This window comes from Naumovozyma castellii, chromosome 2 (genome assembly GCF_000237345.1).
Source record: "Naumovozyma castellii chromosome 2, complete genome".
NCBI lineage: Eukaryota > Fungi > Ascomycota > Saccharomycetes > Saccharomycetales > Saccharomycetaceae > Naumovozyma > Naumovozyma castellii.
Genome location: NC_016492.1, coordinates 1 through 26,153, shown reverse-complemented (window position 1 = coordinate 26,153; position 26,153 = coordinate 1). Strand labels below are relative to the sequence as shown.

The 26,153-nt window shown below is 35.4% G+C and overlaps 14 protein-coding genes across 14 annotated transcripts; 9 read left to right on the top strand and 5 right to left on the bottom strand.

Moving 5' to 3' along the window:
• Positions 1-492: 492 nt before the first annotated feature.
• Positions 493-2,103, top strand: NDI1 (NADH-ubiquinone reductase (H(+)-translocating) NDI1; the record flags this gene model as incomplete). Its single annotated transcript, XM_003674437.1, has 1 exon — positions 493-2,103. One exon carries the CDS (start codon positions 493-495, stop codon positions 2,101-2,103), a length of 1,611 nt encoding a protein of 536 aa, XP_003674485.1.
• A 136-nt stretch (positions 2,104-2,239) lies between these two features.
• On the bottom strand, positions 2,240-3,169 carry GTR1 (Rag GTPase GTR1; the record flags this gene model as incomplete). Its single annotated transcript, XM_003674436.1, has 1 exon — positions 2,240-3,169. The coding sequence occupies one exon, from the start codon at positions 3,167-3,169 to the stop codon at positions 2,240-2,242; it is 930 nt and encodes a 309-aa protein (XP_003674484.1).
• A 577-nt stretch (positions 3,170-3,746) lies between these two features.
• PHO84 (phosphate transporter PHO84) lies at positions 3,747-5,624 on the top strand (the record flags this gene model as incomplete). Its single annotated transcript, XM_003674435.1, has 1 exon — positions 3,747-5,624. One exon carries the CDS (start codon positions 3,747-3,749, stop codon positions 5,622-5,624), a length of 1,878 nt encoding a protein of 625 aa, XP_003674483.1.
• Positions 5,625-6,517: 893 nt separating this feature from the next.
• TUB3 (alpha-tubulin TUB3) lies at positions 6,518-7,501 on the top strand (the record flags this gene model as incomplete). Its single annotated transcript, XM_003674434.1, has 1 exon — positions 6,518-7,501. One exon carries the CDS (start codon positions 6,518-6,520, stop codon positions 7,499-7,501), a length of 984 nt encoding a protein of 327 aa, XP_003674482.1.
• A 397-nt stretch (positions 7,502-7,898) lies between these two features.
• On the top strand, positions 7,899-8,843 carry PGA3 (cytochrome-b5 reductase; the record flags this gene model as incomplete). The annotated part of the gene is made up of 1 exon (XM_003674433.1): positions 7,899-8,843. One exon carries the CDS (start codon positions 7,899-7,901, stop codon positions 8,841-8,843), a length of 945 nt encoding a protein of 314 aa, XP_003674481.1.
• Positions 8,844-9,019: 176 nt separating this feature from the next.
• On the bottom strand, positions 9,020-10,786 carry RSC9 (Rsc9p; the record flags this gene model as incomplete). The annotated part of the gene is made up of 1 exon (XM_003674432.1): positions 9,020-10,786. One exon carries the CDS (start codon positions 10,784-10,786, stop codon positions 9,020-9,022), a length of 1,767 nt encoding a protein of 588 aa, XP_003674480.1.
• A 566-nt stretch (positions 10,787-11,352) lies between these two features.
• On the top strand, positions 11,353-12,843 carry MSC1 (double-strand break repair enhancer MSC1; the record flags this gene model as incomplete). The annotated part of the gene is made up of 1 exon (XM_003674431.1): positions 11,353-12,843. The coding sequence occupies one exon, from the start codon at positions 11,353-11,355 to the stop codon at positions 12,841-12,843; it is 1,491 nt and encodes a 496-aa protein (XP_003674479.1).
• A 659-nt stretch (positions 12,844-13,502) lies between these two features.
• NCAS0B00160 (uncharacterized protein) lies at positions 13,503-14,269 on the bottom strand (the record flags this gene model as incomplete). Its single annotated transcript, XM_003674430.1, has 2 exons — positions 13,503-14,165; positions 14,264-14,269. 2 exons carry the CDS (start codon positions 14,267-14,269, stop codon positions 13,503-13,505), a joined length of 669 nt encoding a protein of 222 aa, XP_003674478.1.
• A 253-nt stretch (positions 14,270-14,522) lies between these two features.
• Positions 14,523-15,275, top strand: PRE8 (proteasome core particle subunit alpha 2; the record flags this gene model as incomplete). Its single annotated transcript, XM_003674429.1, has 1 exon — positions 14,523-15,275. One exon carries the CDS (start codon positions 14,523-14,525, stop codon positions 15,273-15,275), a length of 753 nt encoding a protein of 250 aa, XP_003674477.1.
• A 154-nt stretch (positions 15,276-15,429) lies between these two features.
• Positions 15,430-18,075, bottom strand: UTP14 (Utp14p; the record flags this gene model as incomplete). The annotated part of the gene is made up of 1 exon (XM_003674428.1): positions 15,430-18,075. One exon carries the CDS (start codon positions 18,073-18,075, stop codon positions 15,430-15,432), a length of 2,646 nt encoding a protein of 881 aa, XP_003674476.1.
• A 535-nt stretch (positions 18,076-18,610) lies between these two features.
• Positions 18,611-20,305, top strand: ERO1 (ER oxidoreductin; the record flags this gene model as incomplete). Its single annotated transcript, XM_003674427.1, has 1 exon — positions 18,611-20,305. One exon carries the CDS (start codon positions 18,611-18,613, stop codon positions 20,303-20,305), a length of 1,695 nt encoding a protein of 564 aa, XP_003674475.1.
• Positions 20,306-20,552: 247 nt separating this feature from the next.
• On the bottom strand, positions 20,553-21,065 carry TAF13 (Taf13p; the record flags this gene model as incomplete). The annotated part of the gene is made up of 1 exon (XM_003674426.1): positions 20,553-21,065. The coding sequence occupies one exon, from the start codon at positions 21,063-21,065 to the stop codon at positions 20,553-20,555; it is 513 nt and encodes a 170-aa protein (XP_003674474.1).
• A 1,267-nt stretch (positions 21,066-22,332) lies between these two features.
• On the top strand, positions 22,333-23,385 carry NCAS0B00110 (uncharacterized protein; the record flags this gene model as incomplete). Its single annotated transcript, XM_003674425.1, has 1 exon — positions 22,333-23,385. One exon carries the CDS (start codon positions 22,333-22,335, stop codon positions 23,383-23,385), a length of 1,053 nt encoding a protein of 350 aa, XP_003674473.1.
• A 1,779-nt stretch (positions 23,386-25,164) lies between these two features.
• Positions 25,165-26,153, top strand: NCAS0B00100 (uncharacterized protein; the record flags this gene model as incomplete). Its single annotated transcript, XM_003674424.1, has 1 exon — positions 25,165-26,153. A coding segment is annotated over one exon (989 nt), but the record flags the coding sequence as incomplete, so codon positions are not given.

The window sequence follows — 26,153 nt, the reverse complement described above, 5'->3', positions numbered from 1 at the left end:
ATATAAATATTTCAATGTTTACAGATTTCCCTAAACAGGCCCAAACGGGTTACCCGGAGATATTTCCATTAAATTTATTTTCTGTTTGCAAATTTCATCGTTTTCTTCTAACAAACAAACAAACAAACAAACAAATAAATAAATGTTTGTTTGCCGTGTTGTGAGCAAATGTTATTAAATAATTAAGAGTCTGTGTGGAGGGGAGGGTAGATCGATTTCCATATATACAGCAACCGCAGTAGAATAAAGTAGAAACCAACACCTCACCCCAGATTACGTACGCAGCATTATATAATCACCAACTCAATTGTCTTTCTCTTTCTTCCCCGGTTTCATCGGTGGCAGAACAAAAACGAGCACACTAGCCAATCCGCGTAAAGCTCGCGTCCCCTAACAACTACATCTGATATCCGGCTTATATCTACAGGCCAAATCTCACTACTCGCTACTGCACAACGCACCCTAACACAAGCAACTACCCATCCCACCACTATGCTATCTCTGGTGTCCAAGAACAAACCGGCCATCTCTGCCTCAGTCCTGGCCTCCGCTCGAATAATTAGACTGGCCTCGACATCTGCTACGGCCACCACATCCGCTACATCACCTACATCCTCTTCCAAACCTGAAACTTCCGCTGTAAAGAGATCGGGCACGGGTCCCATGTCTTTCAAGACCCGCAAAGCCATCGAGACTGAATACAACGATAAACCAACCGTAGTAATCCTAGGCTCAGGTTGGGGCGCCATCTCTTTCTTAAAACATATAGATACAAAAAGATATAACGTATCCATCATATCACCAAGAAATTACTTCCTGTTCACTCCATTACTACCTTCTGCCCCCGTAGGAACTGTAGATGAAAAATCTATCATCGAACCAGTGGTAAATTTCGCTCTGAAGAAAAAGGGGAACGTCACTTATTATGAGGCAACCGCTACATCTATTAACACAGATAGAAATACAGTCACCATCGACTCACTTTCCAACGTGGCAAGTTTAAATGGAAGCAGCAAATCTTCCAATATTGCTGCATTACAACAAAATGATTCCGCCGAAGTTAAATACGATTATTTAATCACTGCCGTCGGTGCAGAACCAAATACTTTTGGTATCCCAGGTGTAGAAAAATATGGGAACTTCTTAAAGGAAATCCCACATTCTTTACAAATTAGAAAGAAATTCGCTGCTAACTTGGATCAGGCAAATATGTTACCTCCAGGTGATCCAGAAAGGAAAAGATTATTATCCATTGTAGTGGTCGGAGGTGGACCTACAGGTGTGGAAACTGCAGGTGAATTACAAGATTATGTTAATGAAGATTTAAGAAAATTCTTACCTAGTCTTGCTGATGAGGTACAAATTCATTTGGTCGAGGCATTACCCATTGTCCTGAACATGTTTGAAAAAAAATTATCTTCATATGCTCAAACTGTTTTGGAAAAGACTTCAATTAAGATTCATTTGAAAACTGCGGTTTCTAAAGTGGAAGCAAATCATCTGGTAGCAAAGACCAAGAATGATGATGGCACAACTACTGAAGAGACAATCCCATACGGTACTTTAATTTGGGCTACAGGGAATAAGGCAAGACCCATCGTCACTGATTTATTTAAAAAAATCCCCGAACAAGCTAAAAATACAAGAGCTTTAACCATTAATAATTATTTACAAGTTATTGGTACTAAAAATGTCTTTGCCATTGGAGATAACGCATTCATTGGATTACCACCAACGGCACAAGTGGCACATCAACAAGCTGAATATTTAGCTAAATCTTTCGATAAGATGTCACAATTACCTCAATTCCATGAAAAATTAGCAAATAGGAAAAATAAATATGATTTATTATTTGAAGAAAATAAATTCAAAAAATTTAATTATATTCATTTCGGTGCATTAGCATACTTGGGTTCAGAAAAGGCAATTGCAAATATTACTTATGGTAAAAGATCATTATATACAGGCGGTGGTTTAATCACTTTTTACATTTGGAGATTATCCTATTTGGCAATGTTATTATCGGCAAGATTAAGATTCAAAGTCATTACAGATTGGATGAAATTAGCATTCTTCAAGAGAGATTTCTTTAAGGGATTATAAAACAAAAATTTAAAATATATTCCATTATTTTCATGAATTAACGAACTAATAACAAAATCTATTTATTCTTTCCCTCCCCCCACTCTTTCTGTGTATATTCTATTTAAAAAGTGTACGTAAATAAACAATGAAAACATTATTGAAACAATTCCTTCGCCTTCCTTATATTTTCCAATACCATCTCTCGAGAATCATTAGGATCATTCAATACAATAAAACATACCATATTGGATGATAATTCGCAAACATAAATGGAATCATTTAATATAAGTGTTCTAAATTCACTCTTTAATTTAGTACAATTTTGTTTAAAATTCTTCATTATATTGGAAATTTTTTCAAATATTTTAGGATCTAATACTTCCACTCCACCATTTTGCATATTCATATTACTTGAACAAATAACCAAAAAAGTTGTTCTTTCAAATAAAATAATTTCATATGCATTTAATATACTCTTTAATGATTTTAAATTGGATTGATGTATGGTCATATTAGGTATTAATGAACAAACAATTTGTGACCATGCCTTATATAAACTTTCATCCCAAATAGAAGTGGGGAACCCAACCAAATTGGGGAACCCAAACTCTGATGAAGTTTCTTGTAATTTACCCATCATAATTTCAAATAAATCATTCCTCTTATCTAATTGTACTAAATCCATCTTATGTAACAAAACAAATATCTTAGCCTCCGGTGAATACTTCTTCAATTGTTTTAAAGCCCTAGTGAAAATCTCAATATCTTTGATCACATCGGTGGATTCAACATCAAAGACATGAATTAACACTTGAACCATCTGGAAAATATGATCTTTCTGCTTGGTAAAATAGTTCTCCATAAATACATCCTGACCACCACAATCCCAAAGGTTTAAAGTCATATTCCCCAAAAACCTGAGATGTGAATGCTCCACATCAATCGTGGCACCCAGTCTACGCGTATCAAAGGCGGAATAATTACTGAATATGATCGACCTCATTGATGACTTCCCTGAACCAGATCTCCCCATCAGTAGCAGTTTCTTTCTGTTGTTCGACGTTGCATTCATTGGTGTACTCATTTCGCTTGTTTGTCTGTCTGGGAGTGTCTATCTTGTATTCTTCGATTTCTCTTTGATCAGATGATGACTCTCTAACACAATCTATCGATAACAAGATGATATATGCCTTACTTCTTTATTTGAGTTGATGAGGTAAGCAGCGTGTGTTCGGACACAAATCTAGCTTAGCAGCAAACAAACTGTCCGAGCCATCAATGGTCTCGAGGTAAACAAATACCATCAACTCCCAAACAAGTGATCTTCGAACCCCATTTTTTGTGTCCTCTTGTCGAGAAAGGACCCCTACATACATACATAAAGGAAACTATGGACTTTACAACTCCTAACGGGGCTTACAATCCACTAATACAACGTGTGCCAAAGGAATTGCGCACACGTGGAGAATGGCCCAGGGTAACCCACGTGTGGTGATCAAAAAAGCCGATGAGCATATTAGTTAATTAATTAATTAATTAATTTATTAAGTACAATGACAGACATGACTGACCGCAATTTTAACAACGTGGTAGCCACACACTAGGTTGCCTGATATCGATCTTGATGTATAAATAAGAGCATTGGTAGTTGTTGCTTTGAAATGGGTTCTCTTTCCCTTATCTTGTCAGTTTTAGAATACCATCTCAAGACAAGCATCCAAACAAACAAATTCACAACCTTCTCAACTCAAGTAATGGTAGAAGAACAAAATTTTTCAACTACTGAACTTAATCAAGAATCACAAGACAACAATGTCAAATATTTAACAGAAGGTGGGAACGCCGCATTCCACAACTACATCAATGATTTTGCTCACATTGAAGATCCATTGGAAAGAAGAAGATTGGCTTTACAAAAAATTGACGAAACTGCATTTGGCTGGTCCCAAATTAGAACAATCTTAATCGCTGGGGTTGGGTTCCTTACTGACTCCTACGATATTTTCGCCATTAATTTAGGTATTACTATGATGTCATATGTTCATTGGAAGGGTAATATGCCTGCATCTACTGCTACTTTATTAAAAGTTTCCACATCTGTGGGGACCGTCATTGGTCAAGTTGGTTTTGGAACAATGGCTGATGTCATTGGTCGTAAGAAAATCTATGGGATGGAATTAATCTTAATGATTATTACTACCATTTTACAATGTACTACAGGTTCATCTCCAGGGATCAATTTTGTCGCTGTGCTGACATTTTATCGTATTCTTATGGGTATCGGTATCGGTGGTGATTATCCACTTTCTTCCATCATTACTTCTGAATTCTCAACTACCAAATGGAGAGGTGCCATCATGGGTGCTGTTTTTGCTAATCAAGCTTGGGGTCAAATTCTTGGTGGGATCATTGCTTTAGTTTTGGTCGCTGCATACAAATCATCATTAATTGACGCCAATACTGGTGCTGAATGTGGTTATGAATGTATGAAAGCTTGTGATCAAATGTGGAGAATATTAATTGGTCTAGGTGCTGTACCAGGTGTCATTGGTCTTTACTTCAGATTAACCATCCCTGAATCTCCAAGATATTCCCTAGACGTGGATGCTGATTTGGATTCCATTGAAGTCACCAAGGTTACCGATAATGTGATGGAAGAAAAATTAGGTGACTCTGCATCTTTGGAAAGAGCAAATACTATGGTGGAACGTATTGAAATTCAACCACCAAAAGTTTCATTTAAAGACTTCTGCCACCATTTTGGTCAATGGAAGTATGGGAAAATCCTATTGGGGACCGCCGGTTGTTGGTTCACGTTAGATGTTGCCTTTTACGGGTTAAGTTTAAATACTGCTGTCATCTTACAAACCATTGGATATGCTGGTTCTTCCAATGTTTACAAGAAATTATATGATTCTGCAGTTGGTAATTTGATTTTAATTTGTGCTGGTTCATTGCCAGGTTATTGGGCTTCTGTATTTACCATTGACACCATTGGTAGAAAACCAATCCAAATGTTCGGTTTCATCATCCTAACTATATTGTTCTGTGTCATTGGGTTCGCATACCACAAGATTAGTGGTCATGGATTGTTAGGATTATACGTCATTTGTCAATTCTTCCAAAATTTTGGTCCAAATGTAACCACATTTATTGTCCCCGGTGAATGTTTCCCAACAAGATACAGATCCACTGCTCATGGTATTTCCGCCGCTTCAGGTAAAATTGGTGCCATTATTGCTCAAACTGCATTGGGTACTTTAATTAATCATAATTGTGCAAGAGATGGTAAGAAGGCTAATTGTTGGTTACCTCATGTGATGCAAATTTTCGCTCTATTTATGCTACTTGGTATCTTCCTTACATTATTGATCCCAGAAACAAAACGTATGACGTTGGAAGAAATCAGTGAAAAATACCATGATGAAATTGACCCATCTAAATATGTAGTGAAAAATAATGAAAACGATAACGAATCTAACTCAATATCGGGTGAGGGCAATGGATCATTTGTGGTCACTCGCAGAGAAGAAGTGTAACGTCACGAAATGTGACTGGGAAACAGTACGGATTACTGTATGTATATTAGTAACGAACCATGTAAGTATTGGTATAAGATAGACATAATCATAAAAGTATAACCTTTTTATACCCTTTATTTTTGATTAACATGTATTTTATTAAACTTTGTTGCTCTGGTGAGAAGAAGTACCATATGCTAACATCATCTCTACTAGTGATGGCTGACGTAATCAATAATGCTATTTTGTTTACAAATTCAATTTCTGTTACCCGCAAGAACACGAAACATTTTTGTTGATAGTTTGAAACAGGTAAATAAACAAGCTCATGCCTTATATCTATTTACAGATGGTTCAGTTTCTATTAGGTCTAATACACGAGATATTCAGACCTATTTGAACAGTCGTGAATTACCATTTAGGAAAAAAGAACATAATAATGAGAGAAGTTATTAGCATTAACGGTATGTGATCGTATATTTTATGGATCTCGGGTGATGAACCTAAGATCATACATGACTACCCAGTGTGGATCCTTATTACTAACTATTTATGCAAATGATATTTGCTTTTATTAAGTGGGTCAAGCTGGTTGTCAAATCGGTAATGCCTGTTGGGAACTGTATTCCCTGGAACATGGTATTAGACCAGATGGTTATTTGCAAGAAGGATTAACCAGACCAAAAGGTGGTGAAGAAGGATTCTCCACTTTCTTTTATGAAACTGGTACTGGTAAATATGTTCCTCGTGCTGTCTATGTTGATTTAGAACCAAATGTTATTGATGAAGTCCGTACTGGGGCTTACAAAGATTTTTTCCATCCAGAACAATTAATCAGTGGTAAGGAAGATGCAGCAAATAATTATGCTCGTGGTCACTATACTGTCGGGAGAGAATTGTTAGATGATATTATGGATAGAATCAGAAAAATTTCAGATCAATGTGATGGTTTACAAGGGTTCCTATTCTCTCACTCATTGGGTGGGGGGACCGGTTCTGGTCTAGGTTCCTTGTTACTAGAACAACTATCTGCAGATTATGGTAAGAAATCAAAGTTGGAATTTGCCGTATACCCTGCTCCACAAGTGGCAACTTCAGTGGTGGAACCTTATAACACTGTATTGACAACACATACTACCCTAGAACACGCCGATTGTACATTTATGGTTGATAACGAAGCCATCTACGATATGTGTAAGAAAAACCTCGGTATTGCTAGACCAAGTTTCTCCAACTTAAACAATCTAATCGCCCAAGTAGTATCATCAGTGACTGCATCTTTGAGATTCGATGGTTCTCTAAATGTGGATTTGAATGAATTCCAAACCAACTTGGTGCCATACCCAAGAATTCATTTTCCATTAGTTTCCTATGCTCCAATCTTGTCAAAGAGTAAAGCTAGTCATGAATCTAATTCAGTTTCTGAAATTACAAATGCTTGTTTCGAACCTGGTAACCAAATGGTGAAGTGTGATCCAACTACAGGTAAATACATGGCTACATGTTTACTATATAGAGGTGATGTCGTTACAAGAGATGTGCAAGCCGCTGTGACACAAGTAAAAAATAAGAAGACTGTTCAAATGGTCGATTGGTGTCCAACTGGTTTCAAGATTGGTATTTGTTATGAACCACCAACTGCTACTCCAGAATCACAATTAGCTTCTGTTGATAGAGCTGTTTGCATGCTATCCAATACAACTGCCATTGCTGAAGCAAGGAAGAGAATAGATAAGAAATTCGATTTAATGTATGCCAAACGTGCATTTGTACATTGGTATGTCGGTGAAGGTATGGAGGAAGGTGAATTTACAGAAGCCAGAGAAGATCTCGCTGCATTAGAAAGAGATTACATTGAAGTTGGTGCTGACTCATATGCTGATGAAGAATTCTAATGTCAATAAGAAAGTATTATTAAGGATGGGAATAAGTTTAATATAATAAGTAATTCGACGCATGAGATCAAATAATGATGCCATAATTTAACAAAGAACTCAAGTCGAATCTTGTTAAAATGACAGGCAATTCATACTTAGGCACTATTATGATTTTAATATTTTTAATTCTTTCGTAAATATCAAAAATTTCATAGCTTACGTAAGACATCGTCCCAATTCGAAAAATCCAGAAAAATTGTTCAGCTGAAAAAAAACACTCATCCATCGTCTTTGAAATGTTTATAAACAAAAAGTTATTGGGTAGAAACTTTTAAAATAAAGTCACATCATCATAAGCAATCAAGTGTTTCTGTTTCTTATCGATCTCCATCTTTGACGCAACCACTATTAAAATATGGATAATAACTCACAAGAACCTGAACAACCCAATATCTTGGATGATCCAGTCCATGGGATCCTTATTCCATCGCTATTGTTTGTCGGTGGTATCTCATTATTGACATACTTATCAGGGGAGCTAAGATTATTATTATCTTTGCCATTACTGTTCACGAGTTTGGGTGTAAGGGTCTATATGGCACACCAACGTAAAAGATCATTATTCCCTGATAGATGGACTTCTTTGGAATTGGATGATCAAACGGTCGTCTCCAAAAATACTGCATTATACCGTTTTAAATTAAAGACAAACTTAGAATCTTTAGACATTCCAGCTGGTTACCACATTGCTGTGAGAGTATTTATTGATGATAAAGAAGAAATTAGATACTATAACCCAATTAGTTCAAAACTGGATACAGGTCACTTTGATTTACTTATCAAGTCATATGCTGATGGTAAAGTTTCCAAATATTTTGCAGGACTAAAGCCAGGTGATACAGTGGAATTCAAAGGTCCAATTGGAGAACTACATTATGCACCAAATTCATCAAAGGCTTTGGGGATTGTTGCTGGTGGCTCTGGTATCACACCCGTCTTACAAATGTTGAACGAAATTATTACTGTTCCAGAAGATTTGACCAAACTTTCATTAATATACGCCAATGATACTGAAAATGATATTTTATTGAAGGATGAATTGGATGAGATGTCTGAAAAATATCCTCATTTTGAAGTGCATTACGTTGTTCGTAACCCCAGTGAATCATGGGAGGGAGATGTTGGTTTAGTGAGTAAAGAACAAATGGAAAAATATTTACCAAAATACTCCGATGATCATAGATTGTTGATTTGTGGACCTGAAGCCATGGAGAAGATGGTTGTGAAATATGCTGAAGAATTAGGCTGGAAACAAAGTGTTTCTAAGAATAAAGGTGATGACCAAGTATTTGTTTTTTAAGTAGAGCAAGAAAGAAACAAAGAAAGTTGACACTGTATTTATTTACAAGATAGGTTCTTATATATATATTTTAATCGACTATGCATTACAAAGTTACCATGTAAATAAATTTCTTTTGGCGCTATAAGGAATATTTTTTTTTAAATGTTATATGTAACGTTAGACTATACAAAGTTTTACAAATCTGGGGTATTATCCATGTATTCAGAAAGTGCAGGCATTAATGGGGGCACATCTACTAATTTATGGATTATAATTGGTTTAATATGTTTACACAGCGTCCCACCATGTCCCTTTGTATCATTTGAAACCAAACATAAGAATGTGGCAGTAACCTTCGAGACATCTGATAAAGTTGTTGGGAATTCAATTTCAGGTAGGGGACATTGTGTTGCAGGCATTAGATTAGATGGATCATTTAAAAACTTACTTTTCAAACCAGGTACAACAGTCTTAGAGGCTAGTTCGCCTTCTTCAATGGAAACTGGTTTAACTCTTGGTTGAATACCTTTAATTACGAATCTTTTATTGCCAGTACTTGGATCTGTGATCACCATGGCAGCAGCTTCATTAAATGCATTAGAAACGTTTTTAATGAACTCGACAGCTGCTAATAGTTTTCTACCAGAAGCACGAACAGGTTGAGAAAATTTCCCCTCATATGATCTCCAAAGTAAAATTTGAGTAAACTCAGCATCATCAACAGGTTCAAAGCAACATCTTAACCATGCTGATGATCTCATTGGTTCATTTAAGGTTAATAATTCTTGAAATAAGTCTTCACCAATTTCAGGTACTACTGTTGGAGCAGGTGGTCTTATTCTTGTGGCCAACCTTAGTTCTGTAGATTCCAATTTAGAATATGGTGGTAAATCAATATTATATGTTAACAATCTCGGTAGCATCGCGGTAAATAAAGAAAATCTTTCATCATCATTAAATAAACCTGAAATTCTTTGATTCCCTGGTAGGATATATTGATACAAGAAATCTAATGATGCAATAATTAATTCACTATCATTTTCAATTAAAAGGAAGGAGACAATTAAAGTTAATGTACGTTTATCGAGATTATCCGCGGCACTCTCTTCATCTTCCTTTGATCTTACCAATAATCTTGATAGGGACCTTAGTATAGAAATTACCATGTATCTATCCTTAGTATAGTTCAAAATGGAAACTAATGTTTTAAAATATAAATCATCCTTCTTTGCTGGAGCAATATAGGACGATATACCTTCCATTAAATCAATGGTATAATGGACCAATTCGTTAAATGATGAGGAATTTGATTCGAACACTTGCCAATCTGGGTCACCAATTGCAATTAATTCAAATTTTTGTAGTACAAACAAAAGAAATTGTTGTATTTCTTGATCAGCTACTAAGACTTGAATGGAATCAGTATCTTGTGCTAAATTCCTCAAAATTAAAATACTATTGATTCCACATTGTAGCTTATCCATAGATTCGGCATCATTAATGGATGGAGAGTTAAAGTTTTCAATCAAAGGTTGTAAGTCAAGGATGAATCTTTTAAACAAGGGTAATAGATCTGGCAAAGTCTTCAAACTAATCATATATGGAGCCTTATTACTATAAGCCAAATATTTTTTCAAAGCCCATTTTAATTCTTCAGGAATTCCACTTATGAGAGCCATTTTCATTCTTGTTAAGTCATCTACACCACGAGTAGTTTCCTTTGGTATCGTTTGGAAGACATTCAAGTTCACTAACGAATATTGTGTAGGTTGTTTAGTAGACCCATTAACACCGACTGCGGTCCCATTTGATAAATCTCTCGAGACTGATATTGGATTAGGAATTATGTTTTGAAACATATTGATATGAGATTCCGAGTCCATTGTAAGGCCCAGGGAGCCCTCTTGGTCAGGTGTCGGAGAGTGTGCTGGAAATGGAGAATTCGTAGCGGATATACTCATTGCACTGATTCTGTTGCGCTGTTCTTTATGTTCTTTTGTTTATGTTCTCTTGCTCACATTGAAAATGTTTATAATTCGTAATAATAATCTTGTTGACAGACAGATGAGAATAAAAAGTTATAATATTCATTACCCGGAAGTAGGGTTTTAAAAAACAGGGCTCAAGCCCTAAGGGTTGCAGACCCAGACACCTTCCAACTTACGTAATCAAAAAGGGGATAAAAATTAAACAACCAAACAAAACAAAATTCAAAAACAAAAAAAAAGCGGAATGAAATGAAATGAAATAAAATAAAATAAATTGTTGCAAAAAACAAAAATGACAGTACGTATTGTGACGCAACACTGACCCCTAAGGCATTGTTCTCTTAGCGTAATGACATCTCTTTTGAAAAAACATAACAGGGGTACAGAGGGATGGCTGTCATGGATCATTGCAAGACTATTGGTCCCTGGCAACATCTACTGTATAAAAGAGACAGCTTTGTTTCTCCTTGACTAAATTATCCATGCTACTACTAAATACATACAACTCTACGCATTAACTTCAATAATAACAAACAAAAATGAAATTATCTACTGTAGTTTCGTGTTCTATCCTGGTGACTACTTCATTAGCTGCCCAATCTGCTTTTGATTTTGACAAATGGTCCCATAATGACCTTTTAGATTATGTGAACGATCACATGTCTAACTTGAAAGATGTGGCAAGTGAATCCATGGATGATCTAAAGAAAGATGCATCCGAAGTTTGGGAACAAAATGCTCATCCTAAACCATGGTGGAAGTTCTGGGCTTCTGATGATAAGCAGTTTCCATGGGTAAAGTCATCATCCTCACCTGTCTCTGACTGGCTTTTCAATAGCTGGTCGAAGGAAGATCTTTATAACTTTTTGAAGAAACATAAAATTGATGCACAACTGGAAGATTCTAAAGATCAATTGGTCAATAAGGTTCAGGAAAATTTTAATGATATTTCAAAGAAACTTGACTCATCCGGTTATTATCCATCTAGCTCTTATTTCAATGATTGGTCCATCGACGACTTAAAGAACTGGTTGAAAGAATATAACATCCCAGCTGAAAGAAGTATTAAAGACAAGAAAGATGAATTGATCAAACAAGTTAGAAAAAATATATATCAAGTGTCCGCTAAAGTTGAAAAGGAAAGATTAAATCTATTAGATTCCCTGGATTTGGCTAACAAGCAATTCCTTGATAAGACTGGTGAATTGAAAGAGAATATTTTTGATACCTGGTCCAAGGATGATTTGGAAAAATGGTTAGCTAGTCATAAGGTTAAATTGGATGAAAAGATGATGGACTCACATGATTATTTGGTTGAGACCGCAAACAATAACTACGATTTATTAAAGGATGATATTAATTGGTATTTGAAAACATTGAAGAAAAAATCATCTCCATTTTTGCAAAAGACTCCCGAGTATGTTGATTCAGTTTGGGGTTCTGTCTCTTCGAAAGCCGAAGATGTCTATTCTAAGACTAAGGGGAAGACTAATGAAGTTATCAATGACACATTTTTAATTGGTGTAGACAATTGGTCAAAGGACAGATTGAAGGCTTTCCTTGATATTCGTGATATTAACTACTCTATGTTTGCTACTAAAAAGGAATTGGCTCAAATGGTTAGAGATTCAAGGAACAAACCATTGAGAGACGTGAAGGAAGGATACTTCCATTACTTAGACACCTTTAAAGATTGGGCCAATGAGAAGAGAGAAGCAGTGAAAGATTCCGACATGTATGAATCTATGAATGATCAGGTGGAAAATGTTAACAAGAAGGCAGGTGAATTTAAGGATAGAGTGAATGAAGCTTTTGATACTTGGTCACAAAAGGATTTGCAAACTTATTTAGAAGACTTTGGAATTAAAGCAAAACCTACTTCTACAAGAGAAGAATTGATTCAAAATGCAAAGGAAAACACGCAATGGTTCTTTGGGTTCGATCAAGAACCATATTACAAGAGATATTACCACAATGCTGCCCATTGGATGAAACAACGTTTGAATTCCATTCTACCAAAATTCTGGTGATTTGAAAAACAGGCCAAGGAAGACAATATTATAACTATACCCCTGTTCAATATGTATCTTTCTATATTATTTAGCTCGAAATATTCTTTACATATGAAAAAACAATTTATCTATTTTACTATGACGCCCCGGGTAATAAAGCAGAATTTCAATCGGTTAAATAAACAAACGAGATACGTAAGGTATGGATGGCTCCCTGAATTCAGTTGTAAACAGACATAATTAACAACAGAAACAACTGGTTCCATTGGAAATATATTCGATACTAGTGTGAAATAAATATGGCAAGATACGCTTGGTATACCAGAGTGACAGATACTTTACATCGTTTAACGGTGCTGACACTAGTAGGTGGGACACTATATATGGCCGGTGGATTGGGCTATACTCTATACATGAACGGGAAGAGATATGAGAAGCAAGTTACAGAAGGGGAAGCTAACATAGAGAAAAAAACACCACAGGCAGAACCAATTCAAAAGGAGTAAGTCAGTATTGGCATGTAGAAAACAAATAGGGTCGTTGATCATCAAATTATATCGATACGGCTCTTCTGTTTGCTATTCCATTTATCTAAACATGTATATATATCTAATTAAATAAACTAACAAACACATATAATTTATTCTTTGACGTCAAACTTGGTTCAAGTAGTTTTATCATCGCTTTGCAATTTTACCTAATTGCTTTTCATTCCTTCTCCTTTTCTTCTTTGACCCTTTGGGCTTGAGATTATGAAACTTATGTTGGAGATCTAGTTCATTTATTCGCTGTTGCAATTTGTATTCATCATCAAGAAATGTGGGGTTCAAGGGAATAAGGTTTTTATTTTCAAAATTGGACTGACAAACAGGACACACAGAGTTCTTAGTCAAGTTCAAGGCATCCCTAGGAAGAACATCTCCGCAGGGTATCAGGTAAACATATTGAAGTGAACTTGATCCCAATAGGTCATCGCCAAATTTACATTTCAATCCAATCGGAATAAGATCTTCGTCTTCCTCACCTTTACAATATGCCTCTTCCAAGTTCTGTAATTCTATGACATCATTCAATTTTTTGATATGTGCAAACTTCTTTATCAATTCTTGACTATATTCCTCCTTGGAGGGGGAGAGAAGCCATTCCAGTACGGCATCCTTATTGAATATATTGCCTTTATAGTCACTGACTACTGGAAGGCGCAACTTCTTACCTGATAGTCGACATATTTTCCATTTAGAATTGTCATTAAATTCTTTAACATCCAGAGATTCATTTTTAGAAGATGTCTCAAAGGTTAACTTAAGGTTATGTGCTTTATTTATAGATCCACCATCATTCTAAAATTGATAAAGTAGGCAGCTTCTCTTGTCATGTTAGTATTGGCGCTCGTTTATTATAATGATCTATACCAAAAAAAAAAAGCACATCAACATACACCCATAGTTAACTAGATCGCTAATGCCAATTATTCTTCGTTAATTTTCTTCAATAAAACATGTGGGCATCGCTAATCTTCACTCAGATCTAGTTAATGTCAATATTTATTTTCAGATTGGAGAACCGGGTAATCAAAAACATTTGAATTGCAAATAAATTTAATCGAATATTAAAGTGGCAAATAACACCTCCCATTAAGACAGAAACAAAGTCAACCAATTTCATTCTGAATAGCACAAAAGTCAATCCACGATATAATGGCTGATAGATACTCTTTTTCCTTAACAACCTTTTCTCCAAGCGGTAAATTGGGTCAAATCGATTATGCTCTTACTGCAGTTAACCAAGGTGTGACATCCTTAGGGATCAAAGCTACCAATGGGGTGGTCATTGCCACCGAGAAGAAATCTTCTTCACCTCTTGCTTTAACAGAAACATTATCCAAAGTGGAACTAATAACACCAGACATTGGTGCTGTATATTCAGGTATGGGCCCTGATTACAGAGTTCTAGTGGATAAATCTAGAAAAGTTGCACATACAAATTATAAGAGAATATATGGTGTTTATCCACCAACCAAATTGCTTGTCTCTGAAATTGCCAAAATTATGCAGGAAGCTACTCAATCTGGTGGGGTGAGACCATTTGGTGTTTCCTTATTAGTAGCCGGGCACGATGAACACAAAGGGTTTAGTTTATACCAAGTAGATCCATCAGGCTCTTATTTCCCATGGAAGGCTACCGCTATAGGGAAAGGCTCCACAGCTGCAAAGACATTTTTGGAAAAGAGATGGAACGACGAATTGGAATTGGAAGATGCTATACACATTGCTCTTCTTACCTTGAAGGAATCTGTCGAAGGTGAATTTAATGGGGATACCATTGAAATTGGTGTCATCAGTGAACCAAACCAGGAACTACTGGGATATACTGGTGTCCCCCAAGATAAGGGCCCAAGATTTAGAAAGCTTACCTCTCAGGAGATTAATGATAGGTTGGATGCATTATAAGAAAATAAATAATAAACAAGTTAGTATTTAGCAATATTAATTAATTAACAAATCGATTAATAGTAGGAAATATAGATGCGTAATTTACAAAGTAGTATATAAATATATATATATTTATGTGAATGTGTGAATGGTTAGGAATATGATAAAGTTCCTACTTAAATGGAGCCTTAAGTGGGTCAATAACTTGTCCAGGTTTGGTCATAATTCTTGGTTTTATTAAAGATTGATGAGATGCCCTGGAAGTCCACTGTTCACCAATTGGCATACGCAATGATCTTTCATACTGTTCTCTACTCTCAAATGGGAAGGGCACAGCTGAAGATTGATACTTCAAATTTTTCTTATTGACTCTCTCATTAATAATGACGTTCTTTAAATTTTTATCCTTCCTCTTGTCTTTTGTTACAACACCCTTAGTTTTCTTGATGAATTTTCTCTTCTTCTTTGGATTTGCGCCAGCACCAGCCCAATCACCCCAACCTGGGATGGTCACATCTTCCTCCTTATCATCTTCATCAATAGTTACTCTCTTCTTCTCATTGACAAATTCTTCAACCACATCATCACCTGCAAAAGCTTCAGCAATGACTTCTTGCTGTTTAAACATAAAACCAGTATCTTCATTATCAGACCCACCGTATGGATCAATAATTTTCAAGCTATTTGAATCGGATGCATCAAGTAATAGTTCATCATCGGCATTCTTTGATTTCTTTGATTTTCTATTTTGTTTGTTCATTTCCTTTTCGATCTTTTGAGCACTCTTTGAAAACTTTGAACTATCCTTATCAATAACATTCACCTTGGAAGAGTGTTTTACTTGTCCTTGATCTTCATCATCGTCATCATTTAACCAGGGATTGGATGATTCTTTGTTAGTGGTGGAAGGAGTGGACTCCTCTTTTTCAGGTGAATCTTCAATGTTATGTATTTCCAATCCACTTGCTGTTTTGGCAACATTATTTTTCTTAAGACGGTTCTCTAAAGATCTAGAATTATCAATTTCAATTTCCTCTCTTGCTTGAGCCTCCACTTCGTTTAATTCCTTACGAGATTCCAAGTTCCCAGGTGTGTAAATCCTCCTACCTTTGTTCACCTGTACTTCGCCATCAATGGCAGTCTCGTCCACATCACTATTGAACGGATCAAGATCTCCATCCACTTCCATGGCTCGTAGTTTTGCAATTGTTTCTTTATTAGCCTCTTTCTGTTTGGCCTCCGCATTTTTCATGAATGCCATTCCCATAACTCCTGTTTTGCCAAGGTTCTGCTTGGCCGTATTTTCTTCTTCATTATCATTTTCAATATCACTTAGATTGACTTCTCTGTCACTTTCGTCACCGCGGTCCAATATCTTTTCTTTCAAACGCTCACCTTGTCTCAACATTTCCTCCATTTCTTCTCTAGTTTCCTTGTGGTTCGTCATACCATGCTTAATCATATCCTTGGCCCATTTGGAATGAGTTTTATGTTTCAAGGTCATTCTTTCTCTTGCTCTAGCTGCTTCATGATCATCATCACTTTCATCAGAAATACCAGCAAGTTCTCTGTTCCTTAACAATTCTCTCTTTTTAATTCTATGATAAGATTTCGATTTAATTTTCTTTAATCTTCTTGCCTTCCTTTCCTCACGGAACATTAATTCTCTCATCAACCTCATTTCAGCAGTTTTCTTTTTCATTTCTTCTGAGGACATCTTGGCAGTGGCCAATTCTTCAAATGTGGAGTTCTTTTGTGGATCTACCAAATTACTTTCCTTCAACATTTTATCCACTTTTTCCTGCAATTCAGTCTGAGGAGCACCAGTAATTCTGGTAAAGGCAGTAGCATGGTTATGTTCTGTTGGTGCATTCAATGGGAAAGATAAATGTTCAGCTCTCCTATTTTGTTGAATGGTATCCTTCCATTTATTAACTTCATCCTTAGAAATTTCATAGGCTGCTTTACGTTCGTGTCTTTTTTGGATTCTTTCTGGAAGTGGTATCGCAGTTGTAGTAGACTTACCTTTAATCAAAGTCGCAGATGCAACAGCTTCCTTATCATCGACAACATCGATCATATCCGCTAAACTTAGTTTGGCCGTCGCCGATTTGGAAGCATTACCATTTGTGGTAGTGGGTAAAACAAATTCATTTTCCTCCCCAGCACCATAATTGTCCAATCTTTTAAGTGTAGCATTTGAAGATTCCTTTAATAGAGTAGAAGTAATGTTATTTAATTCAAGATCACCTTCGTCATCTGAAATTTCGTCAAACGGATTTTCTTCCACTTCATTTTCATCACTACTAGAAGACGATTCTTCGTCTGAACTGGATTCGTCTTCTGAAACATCTTGTTGTAATTGTAATTGATTATCATCATTGTTGTTACTGTCCATTTTGGAATCCATATCCCAAACTGCAGACAAGGGTAATAGTTCATCTTCGTCAATCGAAGTGTATCCACCCTCACTATCATTTTCATCTATTTCCCCCTTCTTGTCACGAATAGTTTGGGAGAATTTGGAGTTTAAAATATCATAATCGTCATCGGAACCTAAAGCTTCATCAGAATCTAATTCTTCATCCTCAAATGAATCTCCGTCATTATCAGAGTAATCATCACCACTCCCGTCGTCTTGTTTACCACTTCTTTCTACTTTCTTCAGTAGGTTAACGACAGTACCGTTACGACGTGAATTATATCTTTTAGCTTCTTCATCGGAGTCGAACCCACCCAGTTCCCTTTCTGCAATTTCCAAGGCGTTCAATGCTCTCTTAGAGCTCTTAGCCTTCGATCCAGACTTTTTCTTGGCCATATCTGCTTACTAGTTTGTACTTGTTGTTCTTTTGCACTGTTCTTAGCATATGTTTAGAGTAGAAAATTTTTCAGTTTTAGCTCATCGCCTTTCGCAACAGCAAAACTGTCCGAATAAGTCACACATCTCGGACAATATATACACTTTCATTAATTTAGGTGACAATAATATATTTTCTACTAACTTGGCTGTCAAGTCTTGTGCGGTATTTGTTGCAAGTTATGTGAGATTTAAGGAACACGTACACATTCTCCAAGTTGGGGCTCCGCCACCAAAAGGAATATATGAATGATAGCCTTCATTGTGTTCTCTATTTCTTTTGCCCCATTCATTACGTAAGAAAAAAAGAAATCAACTCGGTGGCAAAAAAATCGGTGCTTTTCTAATCTCGAAGAATAGAAGATGAAAGATCAGAACAACTCATCTTCGGAAAAGCTATTTAAACGTTGGAATCGTTACATACCATTGTATTGCTTTTAATCTCCTGTTTAGTGGCTTACAATAAATAAAAGTGCAAAAGAACTACTAAATAGCAATGAAATTGTTAACCTCCATTAAGGGCTTCATCGCTACCTCGCTACTGGTTGACTCAGTACTGTCTGATCTTAATGTTAGCAATAATGATACTGAGATTTCAGATGATACCCCATTTTGTAAATTAGAAAAGGAGTCGGCTGTTAGTACCAGTTGTGATGTCACGTTCAAGGAAATTAATCAAATCAACAGTAACATCAGAGAAGATCTTCAAACGTTGGTAAACACAGACTTTTTCAAATATTTTAAATTGGATCTATACAAGGAATGTCCATTCTGGGATGATAGCAACAGATTATGTACCGATGGTAGTTGTTCTATCGATATCGTGGAAGATTGGAGTCAATTACCAGAATATTGGCAACCAAAGGCTCTAGGTGGACTACATGACCCAGAAACTGATATACTGGAGGGAACAGATGATGAATGCTCGTTTTTGGATCAATTATGCCAAGGTCGTGATCAAACTCATCCTGCGCAGCCTCCAAAGTTCGATTTCGATTATTGTGATGTGAATGAATTCGAAAGTAAGGAATCTGTATTGGTGGATCTAACCAAGAATCCAGAAAGATTTACCGGGTATGGTGGTCAGGAAGCTAGAAATATATGGCAATACATATACGGTGAAAATTGTTTCTCCACAACGACAGAGGGGAAATGTTTGGCTAAAGATGCATTTTATAGATTAGTTTCTGGTTTACATGCATCCATTGGAGTTCATATCTCCAATGAAATGTTGGATACAAAGACGGGCAAATGGGGACCTAATTTAGATTTTTTCATGGCCAGAGTGGGTAATTTCCCAGATAGAATCACAAACATATATTTCAACTATGCTGTAGTGGCAAAGGCGTTATGGAAGATTAGACCTTATTTAACTCATTTGGATTTCTGTAACGAGTACGATAATAATGTTAAATCCAAGATTGTCAGTATTACCTCTCAATTGGATCGTAACATTTTCCATGAAGATTTATTGTTTAAAGATGATTTGACATACAAACTCAAGGATGAATTTAGAACTCGTTTTAAGAATGTCACTAGAATTATGGATTGTGTCGATTGTGATACTTGCAGATTGTGGGGGAAAGTTCAAACCACAGGATATGCAACAAGTTTAAAGATTCTATTCGAACTAGAAGATGCTGATGAAGAAACTCAACAATACATTGTCGATAAACTAACCAAATATGAACTGATTGCATTGTTAAACACATTTGATAGATTGTCCCAAGCCATTGAAGCTATAAACAATTTTGAAAAAATGTATAACGACAAGCTAAACATTGAAGATAATAAAGCAACTAACAAGACATCCATTTTCAGCAGTAATAATTTTTTCAAATTATTAGAAATGGCAAAAAATACAATTAATAATAATCTAACGAAAAGAAACCACGAAGTAAAGGAAGAGCAAGTTTCTCACAAATTCTCGGATTTAAAAATGCCAAAAAAGAAAATAGTGAAAAAGGCAGTTAATGATGAAAATAAATGGACAAAGGCATGGCATACCGAAATTGGAAATGTGATGGAAGCATTAAGGTTTATCTACAGAAGTTACTTGGATTTACCAAAGAATATTTGGACTATCGCATTGAGTAATATGAATAAATTTTGGAATAAATTCATTGGTGTTGCTAATTATTTAAGAGAAGAGGAAGAAAATCCAACAGTTTATAAACTTAACATTCAGTAGTTAAGTAGTTCATGTGATTAAAACAGATTCTATAGATATTCAAATATAAGAAGAATTTTCTCTTCATAAATTCATTTCAGTAAATAAAAACCAAATCTCTTTAACCGAATCGACTTAAAACTGAAGTTGACCCTTACATATATAAACCTGGCCTTCTGCATTCCCAATCTTAGTCCAATTAAGTCTATAGTTGTGAAATTGAGAGTTTTTCTCGTTACTTGTAGTCGAAATTTATTCAAAGTTTCAATTATTTCTCTTTCGGCAGTTTGACTTTCTTTGTTGTCTTCTTCCTTTTCTTCCCGTTTTGTTTCTTATCAGTCATTCCTGCCTTAGGAACCTTAAGCTCGGTTTCATTTTCATTCTCATTCTCATTCTCATTTTCGTCAAGATCTTCGTCGTTTAGTTCTTCTTCTTCTTCCCCATCAGCTCTATATCTCTTTAGCGATTGGTTGTCTGTTTCGTTAAACTGTTTTTTAGCTTCTGTAATCAACTTATTTGTTGCTATTAATTCCTCTGCTCTACCTAATTTTATTGGATCATTGCGAAGCGCAAATTTGAAGTCTTCAATCTTCAACTTATTTCTCTGTGAGTTCTTTGCACTTTGATATGCGGCATTACAAATATCAACCAAGTAGGACGATACAAGCTCATCCAGACATTGAACCGTCTGGGGCAAAGGCTGGGGAACATCTCCATAAGCATATAATAACGAACTCATATCTTTTGAAAAAAGATTAGTTCTTTTCAACCTTCTGGACATAATGCTATTAGTAACTCGTCTAGTAAACCTTCGCTCTTCTAGGTCTAGTTTTATAACGATAATGATTCGATGTTTTGTTCTTTGATTTCCTAAAATTTCATTTATTGTGGAAGATGAAATGTTTGATTACGTAATATCTTCCAAATATTTATTCTATTCTTTTGTAAGTAAGAACCCAGGGTTGAGCAACTTGATATTCTACTACAATGGGTACTATTTCTCTTCCATCTTAAAGCAAAAAAAGGTTGGTTTTTAAGTTTAGTTTTTATGTTTGTTAAATGTTTCAAATATTTACTTTTGCAATAAAAACAAAAACAAAAGAAACAGAAGATAAAAATAATATGAAATTATAACAATGATTTTTTTATTCAGACGTAGTCGAATAAGCTATTCCAGTTGCGAACCATTTATATCCGGTGTTGAATTTGATTGCCCCCATTAATTGTCTTTAATAATCCATGTTTAACAACTTAGACAAATCTTGGAGACAAATGTAAAAGAATTACTATGTTTTAAACTTTTGTAGAAATATTCAAAGTAATCCAGAATTGACTGAATTGAACAGTATAACTTAAAACTTTGAAATAATTATGAGGAATACAAAAGGGATTTTTCTTTTGAAGACCTTTAGTTTCCGTACTATTAGGGACCACCACCTGTTATTCAACTGTGGCTGTTTAAATAGAAATCCGTAACTATTAAAATTTAAACTACTTAATTTTTCAAGTTACCCATTCGTTTACATTTATATCCATCAATAACGAAAAAAGCATGATCGAAGAGACAAGTCCACAATATGATCAATACCAAGGGCTCTCACATTTTTATTTGATATTGTTGCTTTCTACTAATACTTTGAATTGCTAAACTATTTACAAAGCAGCATATAACACATCTTACTTCATTTTGATTAACATTTAGTCACGGTCTTCTCTTGCTGGTACTAATAAAACAACGTCAAGCTTGAGAGGCAGAAGTCCTCAAAGACAGAGTGAGTTCTGTTCCTGAAAAATGTGTCAAGTGATGTACGTAACCATAACAGTTGTGTCATTCCACCACAAAGAAACGGTGTTAGGAGTTAAGCTCTAACACCGCCTAAATCCATTCTCCGCCCCGGTGCATAGAACACCGAGGGGTAATTTTTCATTCATGGAGAGTTATATATAAAGGCTACATTTTCGAGAAATAGAGTACCTGTTACAATTATAGGTATTTCAACATAAAATAGATATACACTGCATCCACAGTAAACAAAAGATTAAGAACAATGGCTCCAGTTTTAAACGTCGGTATAGTTGGTACTGGTATCTTTGCCAGAGATAGACATTTACCATCCTACAAAGAAATGTCTGACAATTTCAAAGTTGTTGCTGCCTTCAACAGAACAAAGGCTAAGGCTTTAGATTTTGCTAAAGTAGCTGGTATTCCAGAAGACCACGTCTATGATAACTTGGATGAAATTATGAACGATAAAGAGGTTTCTTTCATCGACGCCTTATTACCAGCTCAATTCAACTTATCAACTGTTCAAAAAGCTATTTCAGCTGGTAAACCAGTTCTATTAGAAAAACCTATTGCTGCTACCATGGCACAAGCAAGAGAGATTGTTAAAATTACCGATGCATCTGATATTCCAGTTGGTATTGCAGAAAACTGGACTTATTTGACTTGTATTGATCTTGCCAAGAAGCATTTGGCAAGAATTGGTCCAGTTGTTGGTTTCACCCACAATTCCACTGGTCCATTCAACTCTACTAACAAATATCTATCTACCTCTTGGAGACAGCATCCAGAACATATCGGTGGTTTCTTATCAGATGGTGGTGTACATCAATTAGCATTGGTTATTGCCTTATTAGGGGAATTCGGCTCTGTTTCCGCCTTGACTAGACAAGTCCGTAAAGAATCAGGTACTGATGATATTGTGTTTTCAACCGTGCAAATGAAGGATAATGATGTTGTTGGTACATTCACATACGGTTCAGCCTTCGGTGCTACCTCCAAGAGTGTTTTCTTGAAGATCTATGGTAAGAATGGAAGTGTCGTCGTTGATTTATCCAACAAACAACAACCTACCGTGTCTGTAACTGTAGGTGATTCTGCTGAAACCGCTGGAAAGGAAGAAGTTTATCAAGTCGAAAAAGATGAATCTTTCGGTGTTAACCCAGAATTCTTGAACTTCCACGAAGCTGTTGCTAAGAAAGATAAGACTTTGTTCAAAAGTTCTCCAAGATCTGCTTTCCACCATTTAGCCTGTGTTGCAGCCTTCTTGGAATCATCTGCAAAGAATGGTACCACTGTTGAAGTTGAAACGATCTAGAGCTCCCCGTGGAGTAGCATCAAGTGCTGGATGTTTTTCTTTTTAAGTAGTATATACTATAGATAGTTTATGAGTTATGATAAAAATATAATAGAGCTCTAATGATTTATATCAGTTCAATCCTAGTTTTCTTATTGTAAAAGGTTATACTATTACAATCTACAAGTTCAATTGGGTCACACATTCATCAAGAGAAATATGTAATACAAGTATTCTCTAGTTTTCATTAGACAGCACACACATGGGAAAATGGGCATTGATTTCGTAGGAGTTGTATGTACAGAGCAATAGAAATTAAATAGGTAAAATTATTCATTGACTCCTTTACATGACACTTCTCATTAAGTTCTCTTACTATCTACTTTATAAGGTGTTTACTCAACGGACACTCACATGTATATTTGTGAATCTTGGAGTATATTTTGACAACCACATTTTCCCTTCCCATTTCATCGCCCTAGGATCCAAAATCGGTCAGTTAGTTATGATCCAATTTAATTTTTCATGCTTTGCTCCCAGTAGAAAACTTATTAGATGTATTATAATTGTTGAATACTTCAACTCAAAGCTTTTCTTTCTATTGATTAGTCAAAAGTTAAAGGTTATGTCATGGACTTTGATATACTGCGCTTGATTTTTCAGTTGCAGGACTTAGCAAGTTTAGACATAGTTGCATAATGAGGCCTTGAAACCAGGTTTGGGATAATATCATTAATAAAGCCTATAAAAGTTTAGATTATTTCTTCAATATCAGGAACTGAGGTTGAGTTATGTTACGTTATTTCTTGGATTTCTGGAGTCAAGCATGCAACGTAAATTTTACAAATCGAATAACTCTTTGTATAGCTCTGCTTACATTTTGAATTAAAATGATTCTGTAGTGTCTTCATCATCGATTTACAGAGGTTCAATCAATAAGTTTTCTTAAATAATTTCCCACTTTACTAATAAGTTTTTGTTCATGCATTAACATTTGTATTTCAGTAAAAGTAGGAAGAAAAAATATAGCTCAGTTCTTTCACTCAGTCTAGTTAATTGTATAGTGTCACTAATATTCCAGTGATTGGCTATAACTGATCTATTTTTTGTTACTGCAACTTTTTTATGGTGGGTGAACACTATTTGCAACGACAAGTCTCGAAATAGAAAATTAGTAACAACAAATGTAATTGTAATATAGAATGTCCCAGTTTTCAGCCATGATAACCTATTACTCCTATTCTGAAAGTTGTTAATGAAGATTACAATCTCTAAAATTGGAGTGATTAATATCAACTTAAACCGTAAGGAACTTTGCAGATTTCTGACCCTCAATGCAACTCTTAAACATCCAGGGTTGCATAGGTACAATAAATGCTATTGAGGCATTTTTTTTAAAGTGTTAAAGTTGTCTTTCCTTTTCAGCACTTCTATTGGTTTAGCAGTTGCTAACAGACTTTCGTTGATTGCATCTTCTTATTACTTCATTGCCAATTGGATGATTCAATGAGGCATCTCAGCTAATTAAGAATAATTTTTTTACCAAATCATTGATAGAGTAGTAGAAATGGCTTTTAGTATAGATATGTGAGATCCTTGCTGATGAGCTATGACTATGAAGCGTTGTCAACAATAAACATTCATAACTGTTTGTTTATCCTGCGTTGACAATTCGCTGCGCAGAAGTTGCAATTAAAAAAAAAATGCATATTTTTGTTTATTTCATTTTGAAAACAAAATCTATGATCATTTCCAAGAATTCTATTCATTGTTAACCATATTATAGCGAAACTCTTTAACATGAGGGAGTACCCAATACTTACCATACCAAGTGGACAATTTACAGTTATCGATGGTTTTCTTATAAGTTTGGACAACCGAACAGCCAACGACATTTCCTCAGAATCAGCAAAGGAGCTGCTAACTCCCGGAAGTTGGTATATTCTCAAAAACTCCTACAATCCAATATCCTTGACAGTTTTACAATTAATGAGCTCCAATTACATGTTTACCAACCATCCCCTCTTATTATTTGTCCTAAGACCAACTGTCTATGTCAGGTTTGTTAGAAAGAATAATAAATACCATTGTGTGAAAACAAATAAAGCACATGGAACTCATAAAGCTTTTGCACTAGACTGCGAAAGAACAGATGAACCAAAGACGAAATTTATTGTATTTACGCATCCTTTACAGAACACAGTTAATTCTTTCAGTAAGATATACACACAACAGATGAATGAAAAGTTACGAATTCTTCAAACCTTTGAATCCATACATGACACGAAAGTAAGCAATCTCACTTTGAAGAATCTGAAAGGATTTGATCTTCCTGATATCATGTTTATCCCAGAAGAAATAATGCTAAATATAAAGCTCCCGATAACTCGAGCCAAAATAGAACAATTAAAAATTAAAGAAGAATCATCTAAAATGAAACAGATAGAAAAGTTAGAGGAGAGCCTATATAATATTAGTCTAGAAAAGAACATTTGGAGATTAAACAAGATGAAAGAGTATTTAGAGGCTGATAAGATGATGAATGGTGGCAGAACTTTAGGTTTCGAAGTAATGTTTAACAAATGTAAAATCCAACTGGTAAAGAATCTCAAACTTATTAGCAAGTACGTATATCCTCGTCTTATAAAGCAGTGGTTTAAGGAATCTCAGGAGCTTACATGTCTAGTTGTTGCCATTTCAGAGCGCTACACAGTTGTCGATAAATATGTGGTGGACACACAGGAGAGAAAGCTTATAGATCCCGAAGTTTTACGACGCTCAGGTACAGA